The following is a 21,575-nucleotide window of genomic DNA, read 5'->3' on the forward strand; positions in this document are numbered from 1 at the left end:
AAATATCTACTTTCTAAGAGCAAGACATAAATTTGTAGAAACAGTCAAGTTTCCAAATACTGACATTAACTTCAGTTCAGATTTTCAAAGGCCTACATTCTCCAGTCCTGCCCAACCCCACCCCCCTTTTTAATTTCATCTGTTCCTTGCTCTTTGCTTCCTATAGAATACAGTTGCCAATGCTTCTGGCAACTACTCATTATTAGTAAGGGATGGTGTTTTGTTATTAGATTGCATTTTATTATTGTTTTCAGCTCAGTAGGTACCTGATATTGAAGAACTCTCCCTATGGGTCCAGATCGAGAGATGCTACCAATGCTGTTTTATTATTTGTGCGGGCCCCTGCTTCCCTGCAGGCAGGCAAAAACCTAGTACCACGCAGGCTGCAGGGCGGGCTTGGGGAGTTGTGTTCTGACTGGCCTGGCCTTCTCAAGATCACACTCTCCTGCCTCACAGAATGACAGAAGGCAGTTGCCCTGAGATGAATGCTGACAAGGAGATTAGTAGGCATTCATCACAGCTCTCCTGGCCTCTTCACACAATGGGTCCAGTTTACCATCTCCTCCTAAAAAAAAAGGACGAAAAATAAAATACAATATATAAAACCAAGTCATTGGCCACTGAGTTGATTCCAAGTCATGGTGACCCCGTATGTATCAGATCAGTACTGTGCTCTAACTGGTTTTCAGTGACTACCATCTTTAGGAAGTAGCTCTCCAGGTGTTTGTTCCGAGGTGCCACTGAATGTATTCAAATTGCTGAGTGTATTCAAATTGGTTAGTAGCTCAGCACTTCAAAATTTACACCATCCAGGGACTCGTAGGGCAATACAGCTAATTTTATTTTGGTCAGCTTCCTATAGAATTTGATGCCACATTAGACCAACAGCTCTCACCAGGAGTGTACTTGCCAAGGCCACAGCATGTGGAATATTAACTAGCATTTAATAAAAATTAAGTGGATTGCACAATTGGTGAACTGAGCACAGGGATCCCTGTGTAGTGCCAGCCCACCAAGCCAAAGGTTCAACAGGGCAGAGCAGGAAACTCCGAGCATATTAAAGATAATGGCACATGTTACTGTCCTGTTGACTTTCTTTTTCCTAGCAATCCTAGATATAAAAATAAAATACTACAAAAACTGTTTTGAAGGCAAACATATTATTAAATTAAAAAAAGAAAAAGACTCTATTAACCCTAAATCCCCATCCTATCATTTGAAGTATGGGGTGAAAATTTATTTTCTTGCTGCTCCCTCTTCTGTTCCCAGTGTCCTGGGGGAAAAACTCCCCAGAATTAGAAGCATTTTACTATGTATTCATGTACCGCGGAGCACAGAAATTTAGTAAGAAGTCTGATATGAATTGGGTATGAGTCCCTGACCATGTCAAGGAGAAATTGACATGGGAAATTTCTTCCTAGGGAAGACAAATTGCTAGTTGGAAACCTTGGTGACAGGCTTACCGAATTCCAGGTCTTTGATTTTGCAGTGGAAGACGACTTCTCCATTCACCACCAGCTCAACAACACTCCAGTCATCTATCTTCTCTAAGATGACTTCATGGCCATCTTCAGTCAACACAGCTGAAAAGGTGAGGGTGTGGGGGCAGGTGGGTGTGAGATGGGAATAGACTGTCCAATATGCAGAGGTCCTCACCCATGAGAGCCGCTAGGCTGCTGTCCAGCTGTTTACAGGCAACCTCAGCTGCTCTAGACACCCCAGTTGGTAGAGGGGGACACCCAGGGGCTGAACAAATCAGGTTTCACCTGAGATTTACCACCAGACCCACACTCTGTTAACAAATGAGCCTTCTCTAGAAAAGAACTTTTTGGGTATTCCAAAAGCTCAATCTTATGGGAACAACACTCTATAAGATTCAGGAGGGGACTTAGGGGGTTGGACAGTTTCTAACCCTGCTGATGTAAATAAAAATTGTTCATATTTCTTGAAGGCAATTTGACAGGCTTTGGCTTAGAGGATTCCACTTAAAAGAAAGAAAGTTTTCTAGGAAGAAAAAAACAGAAATCCAAGGAGATTTTGCAAAAAGAGACCTGTGATATACAGATGATAAAATCTTGTTTGCTGAAAGTGAAGAGGGCTTAAAATACTTACTGATGAATGTCAAAGAGCACAGCCTTCAGTATGGATTGCATCTCAATGTAAAGAAAATAAAAATCCTCACCACTGGACCAATAAACAACATTCTTATCAATGGAGGAAAGATTGAACTTGTCAAGGACTTCATTCTTCTTGGATCAACTATCAACACTCATGGACGCAGCAGTCAAGAAATCAAATGACGCATTGCATTAGGCAAATCTGCTTCACAAGACCTTTTTAAAGTGTTGAAGAGTAAAGATGTCAGCTTGAAGACTAAGGTGTGCCTGGCCCAAGCCATGGTATTTTCAATAACCTTATATGCATGAGAAAGCTGGACAGTGAATAAGGAAGGCCATAGAAGAATTGATGCTTTTGAATTGTGGTGTTGGAGGAGAATATTGAAAGTGCCATGGACTGCCAAAAGAACCAATAGATCTGTGTTGGAAGAAGTGCAGCCAGAGTGCTCCTTGGAGGCCAAGATAGCCAGACTTCGTCTCTCATACTTTGGACATGTTGTCAGGAGGGACCAGTCTCTGGAGAAGGATATCATGTTTGGTAAGGTGGAGGGTCAGAGAAAAAAAAGGAAGGTCCCCAGTAAGATGGATTGACCAAGTGACAGTACCAATGGGCTCAAGCGCGGCAATAATAGTGAGGTTGGCCCAGGATCGGGCAGTGTTTTGTTCTGTTGTGCATAAGGTTGCTATGAGTCAGTACCGACTCTATGGCACCTAACAACAACAATAACAAGGTGAGACTATTCTTTCAGCATTTTCCAGAATTTATAATAACTAGAAAAGCATTTTTTTTTTTTAAAAGACGGATGGACTTTTTAACCTATGGAATCTACAGGGGAGTGCAGGTGTCGCTGTAGGATAAGCACTGTTGGTGGTTCAGATCTACAGCAGCTCCAAGGGAGAACCCTGAGGCTCTCTGCTCCTGGAAAGATTTACAGTCTTGGAAACCTGCAAAGGGTTGCTATGAGTTGGAACTGACTTGATGGCATCTAACAACATAGAGTCTACAAAGAAGCCTCAGTGGTGTTGTGGGTTAAGCATTGAGCTGCTAACTACAAAGTTGGTGGTTCAAACCCTAGGTCTCTGGCAGAAAGACGAGGCTGTCTCTTGGAAATCCTAATGAACAATTTTACTGTTTTATAGGGTCACTATGGGTTGGAATAGACTCAATGGCAGTAGGTTTGGTTTGGGGGCTTTATAGAATTTACATGTTGGTTATCGATAGCAATAAATGTGTCATTCTGAGAGGTTAGCCAGGAAAAACTGTCAGGTCTAATTTCTGACATATGGAAATTATGTGACATTTGGGCTTAGGAAAAATGATGTATTTTGGACAGCCTGGAGCTCTGTTTTCTCAAATATGTCCCTCAACTCTCTTGAAACCCTCACCCTATAGCACTGGTATGATTTGATATGTCAAATCATCACCTTTGCAGTTTTCTCTTATTGGTGAGAATTTTGGTTAGAATGGAAAGAGAAATCAGATGGGGAAGGCGTACTTTTTAAAGTCTTAGTGTTTCAATCAATCCTAGCTGGAGGAAAGCAGGCAGCTATGACAATTAATTGCATTTAATTATGGAGACAGTTGCTGTTTCGAAATGTTGGCATGTCCACTTCTTCATCTCTTAATCAGTTCAAGAACATCCAGCCCCAACTGTGAACATTTTAATTGCATGATTTTAACTTCCTTTCTGGAAAGGAACTTCAGAAAGTGACTCAGTGGGAATCTCCATTAACAAGATAGCGCTCCTTGGGCATCCAGTAGTGGCCCTAATTGACCCCGAGCCAGCTAAAACCTCTCTAGAAAGAACACCCGCATCCTTTAGTTTGGCATATTTATGTTATTGTGTTCTAATAAGTATCTTGTTCTGAAACATCTTGAAAGAAGGCACTCTTCTTTAACTGATAACTTGTTAAAATGAACTAGTGCAGCCAGTTAGTAATGCCCAGTTATCCAGGAAGCCATAACGCAGTCTGTAGGCAGGGATTTCTGGGTCACTGCACACTTTCTCTAGCAGCAAGCCCCTCAGGAGAAGGTAAAATTGCAAGTGGGTAGGTACAATCCAGTCTCCAGTTCAGTATTCCATAGCCCCAAGGTACTTTTGGGAATTGTTCTTTAATTTGATTGGGATAAATCAGGAACAAAACAGCTTTTCCACTGATCCCTTGTTGTTGTTGTTAAGTGCACTGAAAACTTATACCCTGCCTTTGGCAACACAGGGCACTATTCTCTTGTGTTCTCTAAGGCAGTTCAAGCTCACCAGCTGCTCCTCAGAAACCCTATACAGGGGCACTAAGGGTCAGAATCGACTTAACAGCACTTAACAACAACAAGGCCTGAAAGTTTCTGGAAAGAGTAAGAGCCCAGAAACTGTCTGAGGCTGCTCACTGGAATTGTGAAGCTGGTCTGGGGCCCTGTCCCTTCATGACCTCGTTGTTCAAGTTTCACATCACATCTGAGGTTTGTTTTAAGAGGATAGCATCACTCCTATGTTGTTGTTGTTAGGTGACATCTAGTTGGTTCTGAAACATACCTTCCCTATGCACAACAAAACAAAACACAGCTCGGTCCTGCCTCAGCCTCCCAATGATTGTTACTCTTGAGACCATTGTTGCTACCATTGTGTTATTTCATCTTATTGGGGGGTCTTCCTCTTCTTCACTGACCCTCCACTTTACCAAGCATGATGTCCTTCTCTACAGACAGATCGCTTCTGATAATATGCCCAAATTATGAGAGGCGAAGTCTCACTTCAGCCTTCAATCCTGGTTTCTAAGGAGCATTCTGGCTGTACGCCTTCCAACACAGTTTGCTCTTCTGGCAGGCCATGCTATGGTACTGTTTTTGTTTTGTTTTTATAAAAGTAACCTGTATTCCAGTCAAAATATCTTTAAAAAGAAATCCCTTCTAAAAGGGGAACAAACTACATAAGACACAAGACATTTAAAATATGTATTAGATTTACAAATCAAACTTTTCCATATGATTCCAAAGTACAAAGCAGAACATTCAAAGGCATTCGAACAGCTCCTTTATACATCACAGTGTTAGTGGTACAAAATGTACTGACATTTCAACAAGACAAGCCAAATTTGGTTTTTGTTTTATATTTTTACCACCACTTGTCAAATACGTATGTATCCACGTGTATGAGTCATTCACGCATATTTTTATACAATATTAAAATACACCCATGGTAAATTGAGCATAGTACAAAAAAAAGCTTTAGGTATGTGGCATGTATCTACTTCTAACTGAAGGCTCCTGAAATCATGGAAGACAGGATTACAGAAATCAAAAAGTGAGGGAGACCATAGGGTTTTCCAATACTTAAACACCATGCTCTTCTAGGTGTAATGCATTCACAATAATGTTTTTATGCAGAACCCTTTGTTCCATTTGGCATTTTTGTCAATACCAGTCATGATCTCTTAATTTGTTCACTTTCATAAGGAGTTCGTTTAATCATAAGAAATAAACAAGCTTTAATATATTTTTAAGAAAACTTCATGAAGCTTGATACATAACAAAATGTTTTCTCTTGTTGATTTTAATGTGGTATGTATGTGTATATATATATATGTGAATGTTGTTGTTACTAAATGTCATCAGGTCTATTCATAGTGATAAGGTTTCCAAGGAGTGGCTAGTGGGTTTGAACTGCCATCCTTGTAATTAGCAGCCCAGTGCCTATCCTGCAGTGCCACAACAGGACTCCTATATACAGATATACTTATTAATAAATGAAAATCTGGGAAATACACAAAAATCTCACACTGGTTCTTTCCAATTTCTTAATTTTTAAAGATTACCAATTTGCTTCTAATTTGTTAAGTAACTTTTCTTTAAGTAACCTTTTGTATCTCTGATAATTTCTTTTCCCAGGAGCCCTGTGTTCTATTCAGAAATTGGACTAGGCTGTAAATCAGTTTTATGAAATAATAGGCTGTGAAGAGAAATTGTTTCACTTTTAAAGTTGCCCGTAGTGGCAGATGCTGGGTCCTAAGTCCATAGCTACCACTGGAAGTTGAGGAATAGCTGGTTTGACAGGAATTCATACATTCAAAGGTTATGTTTAAGCTCAGATGTTAAATCGATCTCTAATGTGTAAATATCTACACTGACGCCTTCTCTGAAGGCCATGACCTAGTGTAAAGATTAAAAGTGTGACTGGGTGAGCTACATGAGTACAAGACAGCCAAATAGAGGGACCCATCAAGCCCAATCAAATCTCATGATGCGGTCTGTTGCCAAAGGGATTTACAGGTCAACTTACAGGTCACCCGTACCCTCAATGGCCTAACCCTGCAGTCCAGAAAGCCATGGCCAAAGGCTAAGGATCTTCTCCCTCTATTCTTTAGGACTTAATGGACTTCACAATCCTATTTGTACTTACAGAGTATTGACATGAAAATCATCTGTGAAGATGGAAGTCATTTTTCTATTAAGATAGACTATTTTGAAAAACAGGAAGAAGTTCATCTACTTTAATGAAGAACTCTCTATGTTTTACTTGGGAGTAATAGTAAGGTCACAATCCATACCTCGAACCAGCTTTCCAAGTTCTATTTATAACATGCATGGTTAATGTTATAGCACCATGAAAAATGAGTATGGCTTTCCTTTCTAAAAGAAAATAAATCAGATGAGTGAAAATGAAAGCTTAGGTAAGTATATAAATGTGATCTTGCTGATAACTAGGAAATGAATAATTTTAGTTTTATTGTAAATAAGTCAAACAGAGCAAACTGAGACATGTTCAATGAAAAAATTCTGAATAAGCAGGTGCATTTTGATTGCCAATAAGGACTCCTTGCCTTTGGTCTTGTACTCTCTGTTGTCCCTGTCCAGGTCAAACCAAGTGCTTGTGAAACACACTGAAGGTGAAGGCACAGGGATGGTGGGGGCTCTATGGATGTATATGATGAGTCACAGACTCTTCTAATCTAGAAAGCCCACCCATACCTCTAGGAATAGAGGAGTTTAAGCTCTAACCTAGAGAATGACACCTCTGCAAGGGCTCTGATCCCTTCCCCAAAGGAGAGATGTACTTTGGATTGTGCAATGGGCAGCAGGTATTATCAGCAATATGGACTGGAATGTAGTGAAAACCGGCTCTGTGTTCCACTGAAGACACATGCTAAGGACCTCTGGTAGCGTAGTGGTTATGAATTGGGCTGCAAACGCAAGGTCAGCAGTTTGAACTACAAGCTGTTCTGTGGGAAAAAGATGAAGATTTCTGCTCCCGTAAAGATTTACAGCCTAGGAAACCCTGAACAAGGTCAGCAGTTTGAAACTACCAGCTGTTCCATGGGAGAAAGATGAGGATTTCTGCTCCTGTAAAGATTTACAGCCTAGGAAACCTTGTATAGGGTTGCTATGAGTAGGAATCGACTCCACAGCACATAACAACAACAATGGTACTTTTAATAGTATTCACCAACACCATAATTCAAATGTATCAATTCTTCTACAGTTTTCCTAATTCATTGTCCAACTTCCACATCTATATAAGGAGATTGAAAACACCATGGCTTAGGTCAGGTGCAGTTAGTTCTCAAAGTGATATCTTTACTCCCTAACACTTTAAAGAGGTCTTTTGCAGCAGATTTGCTTAATGGAATACATTGATTCCTTGACTGCTGCTTCCATGAGTGTTCATTGTGGATCCAAGCAAAATGAAGTCTTTGACAACTTCAATCATTTCTCTGTTTATCATGATATTATTTATGGGTCCAGTTGTGAGGAGTTTTGTTTTCTTTACATTGAGATGCAATTCATACAGAAGAATGTAGTCTTTGATCTTCACCAGTAAATATTTTAAGTCCTTTTGACTTCCAGCAAACAAGGTTGTATCATCTGCATATCATAGGTTGTTAGTGAGTCTTCTTCAATTCTGATGATATATTATTGTTCTTATAATCCAGTTTTACAGATTATTTGCTCAGTATATGGATTGAATAAGTATGGTGAAATGATACAACTCTGGCACATACTTTTTCTGATTTTAAACCATTCAGTAGCTTTGTTGTATTAGAATGAGTGCCTCTTGGTCTATTTTCCTCATGAGTGCAATTAAGTGTTCTTGAACATCTATTCTTCAAAATGTTATCCTTAGTTTATCATGATCCACACTGTCAAAAAACTTTGCATAGGTAATAAAGCACAAGTAAACATTTTTCTGGTATTGTTTGCTTTCAGCCAGTATCCATCTGATGTCAGCAATGATATCCCTAGTTCCATGTCCTCTTCTGAATCTCACTTGGATTACTGACTGCTCCCTGCTGATGTATTACTGTAATTGTTTTTGAATGATCTTCTGTAAAATTTTACTTGCATGTGATATTGATGATATTGTTCAAAGATCTCCACATTCCATTGCATCACCTCTCTTTGAAATGGGCACGGACATGGATCTCTTCCTAGTTGGCCAGGTGGCTTTCTTCCAAATATCTTGACATAAGAGTACCTCCAGTGCTGTATTGGTTTGTTGAAAGATTTTAATTTGTATTCCATCAATTTCTGGAGCTTCGTTTTTCGCCAGTGCCTCAGTGCAGCTTGGACTTCTTCAGTACCATAGGTTCTTAATATATGCTACCCATTTGGTACAGTGACTGAGTATACCTTTCATCTTCTTTAGATGCTTTCTGTATCATTCAGTATTTTACCCATGGAGTCCTTCAATATTTTAAGTCGGGTTTTAAATATTTTCTTCAGTTCTTTCATCTTGAGAAAATGTTGAGCCTGGTCTTCCTTTTCAGATTTCATTTTAATATTTGACTTTGTCTTTTTGAACTGCCCTTTGAAATTTTTTGTTCAGCTTTTTTACTTCTTCATTTCTTCCATTTGCTCTAGCTTCTCTACACTCAAGAACAAGTGTCAGAATCTCTTCTGACATCCATTTTGGTCTTTTCATTCTTTCCTTTCTTCTTAATGACCTTTTGCTTTCTTCCTGTAAGACGTTCTTCATGTCATCCCACAGCTCCTTTGGTCTTCAGTTATTAGTGTCAAATGTGTCAACTCTGTTCTTTGTTATTCAGTTATTAGTGTCAAATGGTCACTAAATTCAGGTAGGATATATTCAAGGTCATATTTTGGTTCTTGTGGACTTGTTTTAATTTGCTTCACCCTGAACTTGCTGGTCTTGTTTTGCCTGGTGATATTTAGCTTTTCCACTGTCTCTTCCCACAGATATAGTCAGTCTGAGTTTTGTGTATTCCAACTGGTGAGATCCATGTGCATAATTGCCTCATATGTTGTTTAGAAATGGTATTTGTAGGAAGAAATCATTGGTCTTCAAAATTCAAGATGCTATCTCCAACATCATTTCTATCATCAAGGTCAATTTTCCAACTACTGATCCTTCCTCTTAGTTTCCAACTTTTGAATTCCAGTTACCAGTAATTATCAAGATATCGTAATAGCATGTTTGATCAATTTCAGACTGAAGGAGTTGGTAGAATTCAATTTTAACATCACTAGCTTTAGTGGTTGGTATGTAAATTTGAATAATAGTGGTATTGACTGGTCTTCTTTGTAGGGATATGGATATTATCCAATCACAGACAGTATTATACTTCTAGTTATAGTTTTAAATGTTTGTTTTGATGATGAATACAATGGCATTTCAGGCATAATGAACTATATGATTGTCATATTCAAAATGGCCAATATCAGTCCATTTCAGCTCATTAATGCCTAGGAAACCAATCTTTATGTGTTCCATTTAATTTTTGACAACTTCAAATTTTCCTTTGTTTATACTTCATATGTTCCATGTTCTGATTCTGGTTAATGGATGTTGGTAGCTATTCTCCTTATTTTGAATTGTGCCCCATTAGCAAATGAAAGTGCTAAAAGCTTTACTCCTCATGAATATGGTCAACTCTACTTTGAAGAGGCAGCTCTTCCCCAGTCATTATTTTGAGCAACATCCAATTCCAACCTTAGGGGCTCATCTTCTGGCACTATTATCTGACAAGGTTCTGCTACTATTAATAATGTTTTCATCTTCTGGCACTGTGTCTGACAATGTTCCTCTGCTATTCATAAGGTTTTCAGTGACCAAACATTCAGAAGTAGCCTGCCTCTCCTCCTTCCTAATCTGTCTTAATCTTTAAGTGTCACTGAAAACCTGCCCACCATGGGTGACCCTACTGGTAATAAAATACCAGAGACATAGCTTCCAGCATCACAGCAACATACAAGCTACCACAAACTGACAGATGAGTGGTGGATCAGTCCTATATCATGATGTATAGAAGATTTGATCCACCAAGCAACTGTGGAGTTGAAAAGCACTAAATAATGGGGATCTGTCTCATGTATATAGTATGGGTGGTACAGTGGTAGAATTCCTCCCTTCAATTAAATTCTTGGCTAATACAGCTTTGCACAGCCACAAGTGGAGGTTTGCATGTGTCTAGGCTTCTGAAAACATGTCAGCAGAGTTTATAGACTAAGACAGATTAGATCTACTTATTGATCTACTTCCAAAATCAGTCAAAGAAAAGCCTCTGGATCACAAGAGTCCAACACACAACTGATAATGAATATGGCACAGGACCAAGCAGTGTTTTACTGTTGTGTGTGGGCTCACCATGAATCAAAGGCCAAGTTGATTGTAGCTAATGACAGTCTTGTTGTTACTGTTGTTGTTAAGTACCGTCGAGTTGGTTCACACTCATAGTGAACTTACATAGGGTTTTCAAGGAGTAACTGCTGGGTTTGAACCACCAATCTTGAGGTTAGCAGTTCAATGCTTATCCTACAGCACCACACCAGGATTCCAACAACAGTCTATGGGTGAGCAAATAAAACCTGACAGGAAGGAGTCCTCAGTAGGTCTTTTGAGGGTTCCACAAATGCTCATTGAATAAACATATTCATCATGGCACTGGGCCACTGGGCACTTCCAACAGTGCTGTTGGATACTGAGTGGTCCAAGTCTGATTCTCATTACCCAGAGTGACAAGCTGCCTTAGAGTCTGCATTGTGTATCCGCCATCTTATGGCGTATTCCCGTCTATGCCTCCTGGGATGTGTCAAGCCCAGCTGTAGGATGGCCAGTGCAGGCTTAAAGGATAAAACACAGAGGAGCACCAGGATTCCTGCAGCTCATCCAAATGCCACCTCTCTCCAGAGAAGACTCAGCTCTTCCTATGCACTGCTATGGGCTATCTATTCAAAGAAAGGTCAGATAAATATACTTCCTGAAACAAAGTCTTTGTAAAGACAGGGGCTAAACTCCAGCATAAATCAACCAGAAGCTATAAGGCCACCCACAGAACACATGCTTCTTTGAAGTGGCACTTCATTCTTCAAGGGGGATCTGGGTAAGCTGAATGGCTATGGAAAGGCTTCCTTTCTCTCAGGACTCCTGAAATTGGAACCGTTTGCGAATGATTTAAATGCTGCTGGTTAGAAAGCCAAAGTCTACAGATAGACCTTGATGTCTGTCTCCTCTGCCAGGCTATGGCAATGACTATTAATGAGTGTGTCAGATGAATAGCTAGGCTTGGGAGTCTCAGCACATGAGGGTCTTAACTATATAAAGGGATTTCATGCTTTTTTTAAATTATTATTATTGTGGTAAAAACATACACAACAAAACATAAAGCGATTCAATATTTCCTACATGTGCAGTTCAGTGGGTGTCTTTCAGGTAAACCAGTCCCTCGGTGGTACAAGCAGCGAATGCACTTACTTCAAACAGAAAGTTTGGAGGGTTGAGTCTTCCCAGAGGCACCTTGGAAGAAAGATCTGGCAATCTACTCCCAAAGAACCTCTAGACATTGAAAATTTTATGGAGCACAGTTCTACTTCGACACATATAAGTTCACCATGGATTCATGAGTCCAAATCAACTCAGTAGCAACTGGTTTGATTTATTTGTTTTATTTGTTTAGTTTCATCAATATCGAGGCCACAGTGGGGACATTTTTGTTGAGTTATTACAATTTGTAGATAATAAAAGAAGAAACAAGTGTCTGAATAACTAAGATTGATAACCATGTGCCAAGTTGTGGCAAAGGCAGAGTAAGGAACATCTGTCTCCTGTCCCTGCCTCAGTCATAAACCCAAGCAGTGGCTGGTGGGGTTGAACCATCAGGTAATGGTAAGTTCAGCAGAGTTTTGGGAGATGATAAAGGACTATGATTTTTAAGGAAACACACAGAATTCAGATGCCAAATTTACAAATAAGGTCCAGCAAGTGCAAGGACCCATTTTTGCTGTGACATCAGCATTGGATCTAAGGCTGAGGGTACAAATAAGTGGGGACATTCTGCCCTTATCACAGCTAACACCCTGACACCTGTCATTTTTCTTCATGCTGGTTGCCAGTCACACCTGAGTTATCAATCATGGTTATGCAGAACTGATTCTTAAAATCAACCACCTACTGACACCTTGAACATTCTCAAGTGGTCTTCAACCAAAACAATTCTTCCCTAGATCGCCTCAAAATATCCTTTCCCTCCCTCACTGTGGGAAGACCAGCCTGTGCCCATTACCTTCACTCCTCACTTCCTGATCTTTTTCATTTCCTGTGGTTGTGACTTTGCTACCATCTCCTGAGCCACCACCATAAATGTCATCACTAGTTCTCTTGCCCACTCAGCAAAGCACCATTGTACACTGCGCCTTTCTTGCTTCTCTAAAATACCTTGGCTGTTAAGAGCTTTTCAAATGCTAACATTTTATCAGATTATAAATATAAAACAAACTCGTGGTTTTGTTTTTAAATAGTACATGCAACATGATGGAAAATTAAAGGAAAGAAACAACAAAAAATCATTCATAATTTTCCCCCCTCTCTCTTTGTTATTTTCAATGGAAATGGGGTCATATTGCATGTGGACTTCTGACCTCTGCTCTATGAAGGTGGAATTGTCTATTGGGGATGTCTTCCTATCAATATGTAGAAACCCCCTGTACCTTTGTCAATGCTTCATTACATTTGTTCCACAGGCAAAGTTTATGTAAACAAAACAGTAACCAAAATCACCCAAACTCCAACCTTTTAGTTAGTAGTAAGACACTTAACTGTTTGTACCACCCAGAGATTTCAGTTTGTGAAATCTTCCTTTTTAAAAAAACTTTTTATTGTGAATTGAGTGAAGGTTTACAGAGCAGATCATCAGTTTTACATTCAACAGACCACATCCTTCATTTCATTTCATTTCAATAATTGCAATCGCTTCAATGTAGCATCACTTATCTCCCTTCCTCCCTGTGTTTCCATTCCCTAGTCTTCCCCAGCCCTTTTGAATTTTGTCCTTAGGTAAATGCTGCCCTTTTGACCTTGAACGGTTGACCATTCTATGGTATGTACACCTCACTAGTGTTGTTGTCCATCCTCCCCCCCCACACACGTGTCCCTAACTACTGATTGGCTGAAAGTCGAAGCTCTTCCTTTTTCATTACCAAGAGGAACACTGCTGCAGCTATTCCCAGACATGTTTTCTAGTGCATTGGACCTTTTATAAGGAGGATACTGGGAAATGGGACAGTTGGAGTCTGCAATTTGTGCTTCACTTTTACTCAACACTGCCACATTGCCCTCCAAAGTGACTTATAATTTACCTCTACGCACTGTAGGTAGGTACTCGAAACATGCAGTGGCCATAGCAATGAACTTGAGTATGCCGGTGATCATAAGGATGGTGCAGAACTGGGCAACATTTCCTTCATCAACCACAAATCAGTCTTTTCTAGAAATGTCTCCAACTTAACAGCTTGGTACCCATTAGCCATTTTCTTTCTGAAATTCTTTTCTCACTTCCTCCAGCATGCTTTCAGGGGCTTTGTGGACTCTGCTCCTACTTCTCTGGTTGCTCTTAGCACTCCTTACCTCTCAGGGGACCTTCTCCAGTATCCTGTACTGACATGCAGGCTCCTTTACTTAGCTAGTGTTTACTGATCCTTATGATGTGCCAGACACTCTTCTAGGCACTACTAGACAACAGAGAACCACACAGACAAGAATCTCTGGCCCCGGAGAAACACCTCCAAGTGGGAGAGAAGGTAAAGAGTAAAATGTATGATATGTTCCTATTCACCTGTTAGTGTGTCATACTTGAGTGTTAACTGTGATACTGGATGCTATGCCACTGGGGTTCCAAATACCAGCAGGATCTTCCATGATGGGCAAATTTCAGAAGAATTTCCATATAAACAGACTCAGAAGTAGGCCTGGTGAGTGACTTCCAGAAATAAGCTAATGAAAACTCTATGGATCACAAAGAATGTTGTTTAATGTAGTGCTGGTGGAGGTCCCAGGAGTCCTGGTGTGGTGCTTTAGGCTGTGTTGGGCTGCAAAGTCTGTTTGAACTGCAAGGTCAGTGGTTCAAGTTCACCAGCCACTCCTTAGAAACTCTATACAGGTTCACTATGAGTCGGAACTGACTTGATGACACTTAAAAAACTAGTGTAGGTCTCTGGTGGGGCAAACAGCTTATGCTCCACTGCCAGCCTATAGGTTTCTGGTTCAAATTCACCAAATGGTGCTACAGAAGAAAAGTCTGGCAATTTGCTTCTGTATAGATTGCTGCTGTTGTTAAGTGCTGTTGAGTCAGTACCGACTCATAGGGTTTCCAAAGAGTAGGTTTAAACCTTATGGTTAGCATTCCACTGTTTATCCTACAGCACCACACGAAAACTCCATAAAGATTACAGTTTAGACAATCCTATGGTGCTCTGTAACACTTGCGATCGCCATCAGTTGGAATAGACTTGACAACAATGGGATTTTTATAGTGTTGGAAGATAAGCCCCCTAGGTTGGAAGGTACTCGAAACATGCAGTGGCCACAGGAATGAAGTTGAGTATGCCGGTGATCATGAGGATGGTGCAGAACTGGGCAACATTTCCTTCTGCTGCACATGTGCTTATCATGAGGTAGAGCTGATTCAATCAATGGCAACTAACAGCAGCAACATGATGTTTGGCACCTACAAGAATTTAGGAAGAAATCGGAAAAGAGGGATGAGAGTTAAGAAAGAGGAAGATAGAGAGAAGTGTGGCTTTTGCAAAAGCACTGAAAACCTAAAGAGAGTGAGTAGTAAAGAGCTTGCTGGGGAAAGAGTGTTCTAGATAGAGCAACTGGCAAGGCTGGAGCAGAGCCAGTGAGGGAGGGAAGAGTGGTGGTGGTTAGACTAAGGCCAGCTGTGTCATAGACGCTTCACCAGTCGCTGTAAGCCTTTCACTTCTACCCTAGGAACCCTTGGAAGGTTCTTAGGGCCATGTTAAGACTTGAGCTTAACAAATTAGCTGACTTTGGTGCTGAGAACTAACAGCAGGGAGACAAAGAAGCGCAATGGCAAGGTACTGGTGAGGAGACCAGGCAAGAGATGGGTGGATAGAAGTGGGGGATATGGGTGGCAAGAAGTGGTTGAATTCTGGTCACTGTTGGCAAGCAAAACTGACAAGTTTAGCTGGCAAACTAAATGAAGAGTATGAGAGGAAGAGAAGTGTAAAAGCTGGCCGCAAGGTTTCTGGTCTGCACCCTTGAAAGGAAGGAGCTGCTGTCATCTTAGATGGGGAAGATGCAGGAGGAGTTGGTTTGGAAGCATCAGGAGTTCTGTCTGATGTCCAATGTAAAGCTCATGTCCAATGTAAAGCCTGAGATACCTAGTAAACATCCTGGTGGCAAGAAGAGGTCCCCGTTGGCTATACAAATATGGTGGTAGTCAGTACATGTTGTTTGTTGTTGTTGTTATGTGCCATGGAGTCACTGACTCACAGTGACCCTGTGCAGGGTTTCTGAGGTTGTAAATCTTTACAGGAGCAGAAAGCCTCATCTTTCTCCCACAAAACAGCTGGTAGCTTTGAACTGCCGACCTTAAGGTTCGCAGTCCAATTTGTAACCACTACGCTACCAGAGCTCCTGCTGTTTGGTGCTGTCAAGTTCATTCCAACTCTTAGTAACCCTATGCACAACAGAATGAAACACAGCCTGGTCCTGCGACAACCTCACAATTGTTGCTATGCTTGAGTCCATTGCTGCTGTCATGATGTCAGTCAATATAATTGAGGGTCTTCCTCTTTTTGTTGACCCACCACTTTGACAAGCATGATGTCCTTGTCTGTAGGGACTGGTCCCTTCTAATATGTTCAAAGTATGAGAGATGAAGTGTTGCCAACCTGGCTTCTAAGGAGCATTCTGGCTGTACTTCTTCCAACACACATTTGCTATTTTGGCAGTCCTAGTGCTTTCCGTGGAGTCCTGGTGTGGCACTGTGGGTTAATGTGCTGGACTGCAAAGTCAGTTTGAACCACAAAGTCAGTGGTTCAAGTTCACCAGTGGCTCCTTGGAAGCCCTATACAGGGTTGCTGTGGGTTGGAAGGACTCCATGGCATATACAACAACAACAGTGCTTTCAATATACTTCTCCAACACCAGAAATCAAATACATCAATTCTTCTACTTCCTTATTCACTGTGCAACTTTCACATGTCTATGAGGCTATTGAAAATATCATGACTTGGGTCAAGTGCACCTAAGTTCTCAAACTGCCATCTTTGCTCTTGAACACTTGTGCATCAGATTTGCCCAATGCAACTTATCATTTGATTTCTTGAATGCTACTTCAATGAGTGTTGATAGTGGGTCAAGCAAAATGAAGTCTTGGACTACTTCAATCTTTTCTCTGTTTATCATGATGTTATTTATTAACCCAGTTATGAGGCTTTTTGTTTTCTTTACATTAAGGTGCAACCCATACTGGTATTACTGCTTATCTGGATAGGATCCCGAATTCCGCTTGTGCTCTTCTCCCTTGATGGTCCTAGGGTCCTCTGTTTCTGGACTGTAAGATTAACCACTCCCCTGTTTTTGTTACAAAACTTCTATCTTTACAATTGTGACAGTCACAATTAGTCATGATAACAATTACTTAACTATTGAATCATAAGAATCTTATCTCCATCTCTTTTCACCAGGCCCATCTAGACAAGATGAAAACTATTCAGTGGGGACTCTATCTTCCCACACACACTCTTAAAGTAAACTCCCTCTTGAAAACCTGTAAGTCAGTCACTTCATGCCTTTATCACTCCCTCATTTTAGGTAGTCAATGTCTAAGTTGTCCATCCCTATCTACCCTGTATACAGAGGAGATAGGATTGATACTTGATGTGAAGATTTTTTCCCTCTCTGTTGGTATTTTGAGCTACTACATCCATGAGTATAGGTCAAGTTCATCAAATTGTAGCAATTCACACTCATTTCCTTTATCCAAAAAAAAAAAAAAAAAATGTTTTTATCCTCCTCTAGTCGAGTTCTGATTATCAAGCCATTGAGGCTAGGTCAAATGAGTACTTCCAGCAGCTTTTGAACAATATTCTCTATGGGCATTTTGTTTCTTTCTGTTCTAGAATTTCTTTCTAGAAATTCTAGACACAAAAAAAGTGTCTCACATAAATCTTATGCTTTCTTTGGATGTTTTTGTTCTTTTTTCTGATTGTTCCTCTAGGAAGTGAATAGTAGAGATTTTTCTTCAGTCTCAGTAATTTGACTTTCCATTGATTCAATTATATTTATTTGCCCTTTTAGTGCATTATCTATTTCTGAAGTCTTAGTGGCAATCTTCTGGCTTTCTAGTTGTTATTTTTTTTAATGGTTCCTATTTTTCAATTATTTTGTCAGTTTGTTTCCTGAGTCTTTCCACAGCTTTGTCTATGTTTTCCTTGATTTCATCTGTAGTTTTCTCTATCTTTCTTTCAATCTGTTGAAGTTGCCTAGTTAGCATTTTTTTAAATTCCTCATCAGGTAGTTCCAATACCACTTTTGGTGTTAAATTTTCTGACTCTGTATTTTAGCCACTTTTTTCAGGCACTCCATCTTGTAAACTGCAAACTGAAATTTTATGTTTTTCTCTGAGACAGTGTGGTGTTGTATTTACATTTAGTTGATGATTATATATTGGAGTATTCTAGGCACTCATCACCTGTCTCATGATGGGTTTGGTAGAGACTTGAAGTGTGAATACAGTTAGTTCTCTGTTCACTGTGTAGTGTAGTTCAGGATGGGTTCATATGCCTCCAGAAGCAGGGGTGCTATGCCAGGTGTCTGACCCCAGGTAGAGCAAGGCTGTTCAGGAGAGGGTATCACTGGTCTCTTGGTTGGCAAGGATAGGGACTGACCACAACCCTGGCTATCAGGAGGGCATGGGAGCAAGGGAGAACTGCATCCCTTGCCAAAAACCTCCAGTCACATCCTGTGTCTGTAGGCTGTTGTATCAACAGTTGCTCACCAAAGCTCAAGGCAGCCACACAGCACCATGCCATCCCACTGTCAGTTTCTCTTCTCTCTCATGGCTCTTGATCAGTTTCTTCTTCCAGTCGGCACTTAATCCACTTCTTTGTCCTAGTTTCTGATGCTTAGGGTTCCAAAATCACCATCTGTATCTGTCTCACTATGTCTCTCATGTTTTTGTTGCAGCGGGTCGGCTCAATGCATCTTACTCTGGACTCTCTACAACAGAAATTTCTTCATCAACTGTGCTAGCTGAGAAAATTGTGAGTCCCAATGACTTATGCCTTTAGAGAGAGTAAATTAACCTTTTCTGCTGATTTAAATCCTACCCACCTTCAAAACCCAACTCAATGCCACTCTTCCACAGACTCATGATTGCTGGCTCAGAATTGTTGTCCCCTCTGGACTCCACCAGTAATTTCCTGAAAGTTCCTGAGCTTCACTCACATGGTGGAGTGTGGCAAGGCTCAGTCTTGGGCCCTCTTCTCATTCTATATGCTCTCTCCAAGCCACGGATTTCTATCTTCCTGACTTTTTCTCTGAACTCCAGCACTGCCGAGCTGGTGCAGCACTACCTAGGTAGCTGAAAGTATATGGCGATTAATACATCCATAATGGAAGATAGTCCTCCAAATTCTGTTTTGTTTTCAGTGTTCTGAGCTCCATTCATCAGCACTGGTTCAAGTCAGAGACTGTGACTCTCTTTACCATATCCATACTCTCAGTGGAAGCTACTATCATGTCTTCCCTGGACCACCCCAGCAGCCTTCTACTAGTCTTTCTACTTCCACTTTTGGTCTCTCCCAACTTCTTCTCTTCACAGTAACCACAGTGTCATTCTTTGTCTAAAACTGTTAGTTCAAGGACTTGCATGACCTGACCCTGTCCAACTTTCTAGACTCATCCTGGACCACTTTTCCCCATGAGTTCAACAAAGGCATCACCTACCTGTCTGTGACCCCCAACCTTTGCAAATATTAATTCCTCCACTTGGACTGCTACCTATTCTTTAGACCTCAGCTTCAATTCCCTTCCCAGATCCCTTTCCTCTCCAGTTATAGCTGTTCACAGGTCCCATTATGATTACATTCCTATGACAGCCTTTACTCTGTGAGCACCTTGGCACAATTGTGATTTAGTAGTCAATGTGGAGGTTACCTCAAAGACATACATCTTTGTTCATTAGTGTGGCCTCAGGACCTGGGTGAGTGCCCAACATATATAGTTGTTGTTAAGTGACAACTGTCGATTCCAACTTCTAGCAACACAGTATAGGGTTCGAATTACTGACCTTTGGATTAGTAGTCCCGTGTTTACCCTACAGCACCACACCAAGATTCCACACTGTTGTTGTTGTTGTTAAGTGCCCTCGAGTCGGTTCCGACCCATAGCGACCCTGTACAGGGTTTCCGAGGGTGTAAATCTTTACGGGAGTAGAAAGCCTCATCGTTCTCCCGCGGAGCGGCTGGTAGTTTCGAACCGCTGACCTTAAGGTTCGCAGCCCGATTCGTAACCACTACGCTAAGATTCCACGCTAGCTCTCCATAAAGTTTCTTTGCATGAATGAGTGATCAAGGGACAGAGTTTCAGCTCTGTCATTTACCAGCCATGGGATTCTCAGTGTCCCGATTTGTAAAGCCAGGTTCCTAATGCCTACTGTTCATGGTTACTCAACTCTCATAATGAAACACCCAGGAAGATCATAACCACCCCAGGGAACACGGGCTCAAGAAAGTCTTTATGGATGGGATGGCACTTGATGTGAGTCTGAGGACAAATAAGGAGGTAGAAGGCAAAGCCTGTACTTGGTGAGAGAGGCAGATTCGGTGGGTCCAACCCACCAGCTCTAGACAACCCACCTTGCAGGCCCTGCAGGCGGAAGGTGTGGTGTTCCACAGATAGGCCCACTGCGCTGTACGGTCCATAGCGCAAGAAGACAATCGCATTCTCCGGCATGGCCCGCCTTCTGCCTGCCCCTGGCAGCCTCCGCTAAAGACTGGCAACCACTCTTTTGGCCTGTGGGCTGGTTGGGCGTGGTCACGCTCATGTGGGAGGGGTCAAATCTGGATGAAGGTGGATCTCAGGCATCCTTCCACCCCAAATTCCTGGCTGAATTGCTCCAGAATCACCCTTTCAAGTTGCCTTTACCACCCACTGTGTGCCAGGGACTCAGGATGTGAAGAAAGCACCATGGCTGGTGGCAAGTTGCTTTCAAGATCCTCATGGCCAGGTAAATGCTATTTCCACCTGGCATGTTAAGTGCTCATAGCCCTAATATACCGACCAATTACTAATGCGTCAAGGAAGCAGTATGCTAAGCTCTTTCCATGTTGTTAGATGTCGTAGAATCGATCTCAACTCACAGCGACCTTATGTGACAACGTTGAACTGCCCCACAAGGTTGACTCTTTACTCACCAGCCCAGCCGCTGCGTGGAAACTCTCTACAGGGTAGCTATGTGTCTGAACGACTCGATGGCACTTAACAACAACAAAATGAAGTAGGTGTTCAGCATTGGTCTGCTAACTAACTGCAAGGTCAGCAGTTCAAACCCACTAGCAGCTCAGCTGGAGAGAGAGGAGGCTGTCTGCTTCCCTAAATATTTACAGTCTTGGAAGCCCTAAGGAGCAGTTCCGTTCTGTCCTAGAGGGCTGCTATGAGTTAGTCTATAAACTCAGGAGTAATATATTTAAGGTCATATTTTGACTCCCATGTACTTATTTTCCTTTTCTTCATCTTCAGCCTGAACTTGCATGTGAACAATTGATAGTCTGTTCCAGCAATTGACAGTCTGCCCCTAGCCTTGTTTTGCTGATGATATTGAGCTTTTCCATCATTTCCTCGCACAGATGTAGTCAATTTGATTCCTGTGTATTCCATCTGGTGAGGTCTATGTTGTATAGTCACCTTTTATGCCGCTTTTAGAAAGGTCTTTGCAATGAATAAGTTGTTGATCTTGCAAAATTCTATCATGTGATTTCACATCGTTTCTAGTATCAAGCCCATAATTTTCAATTATGGATCCTTCCTCTTTGTTTCCAACCTTGATGAAATTTAAGAATTCTACCAAATTCTTCAGTCTGAAATGGATCAAACATGTAATCAATGCATCTTGAGTGTGTGTTTGATCCATTTCAGACTGAAGAATTTGGTAGAATTCTTAAATTTCCTCATCACTAGCTTTTAGTGGTTGGTGCATAAC

At 41.2% G+C, this 21,575-nt stretch overlaps 1 protein-coding gene across 1 annotated transcript; it reads right to left on the reverse strand.

Moving 5' to 3' along the window:
* Positions 1 to 500: 500 nt before the first annotated feature.
* On the reverse strand, positions 501 to 20,329 carry LOC102833748 (chromosome unknown open reading frame, human C10orf53). Its single transcript, XM_006874603.1, has 3 exons — positions 20,233 to 20,329; positions 1,464 to 1,583; positions 501 to 565 (listed from the first exon to the last, which is right to left on the reverse strand). The coding sequence occupies exons 1-3, from the start codon at positions 20,327 to 20,329 to the stop codon at positions 501 to 503; spliced, it is 282 nt and encodes a 93-aa protein (XP_006874665.1).
* Between the last annotated feature and the right edge of the window lie 1,246 nt (positions 20,330 to 21,575).

This window comes from Chrysochloris asiatica, unplaced genomic scaffold, assembly GCF_000296735.1.
Source record: "Chrysochloris asiatica unplaced genomic scaffold, ChrAsi1.0 scaffold00289, whole genome shotgun sequence".
Taxonomy (NCBI): Eukaryota; Metazoa; Chordata; class Mammalia; order Afrosoricida; family Chrysochloridae; genus Chrysochloris; species Chrysochloris asiatica.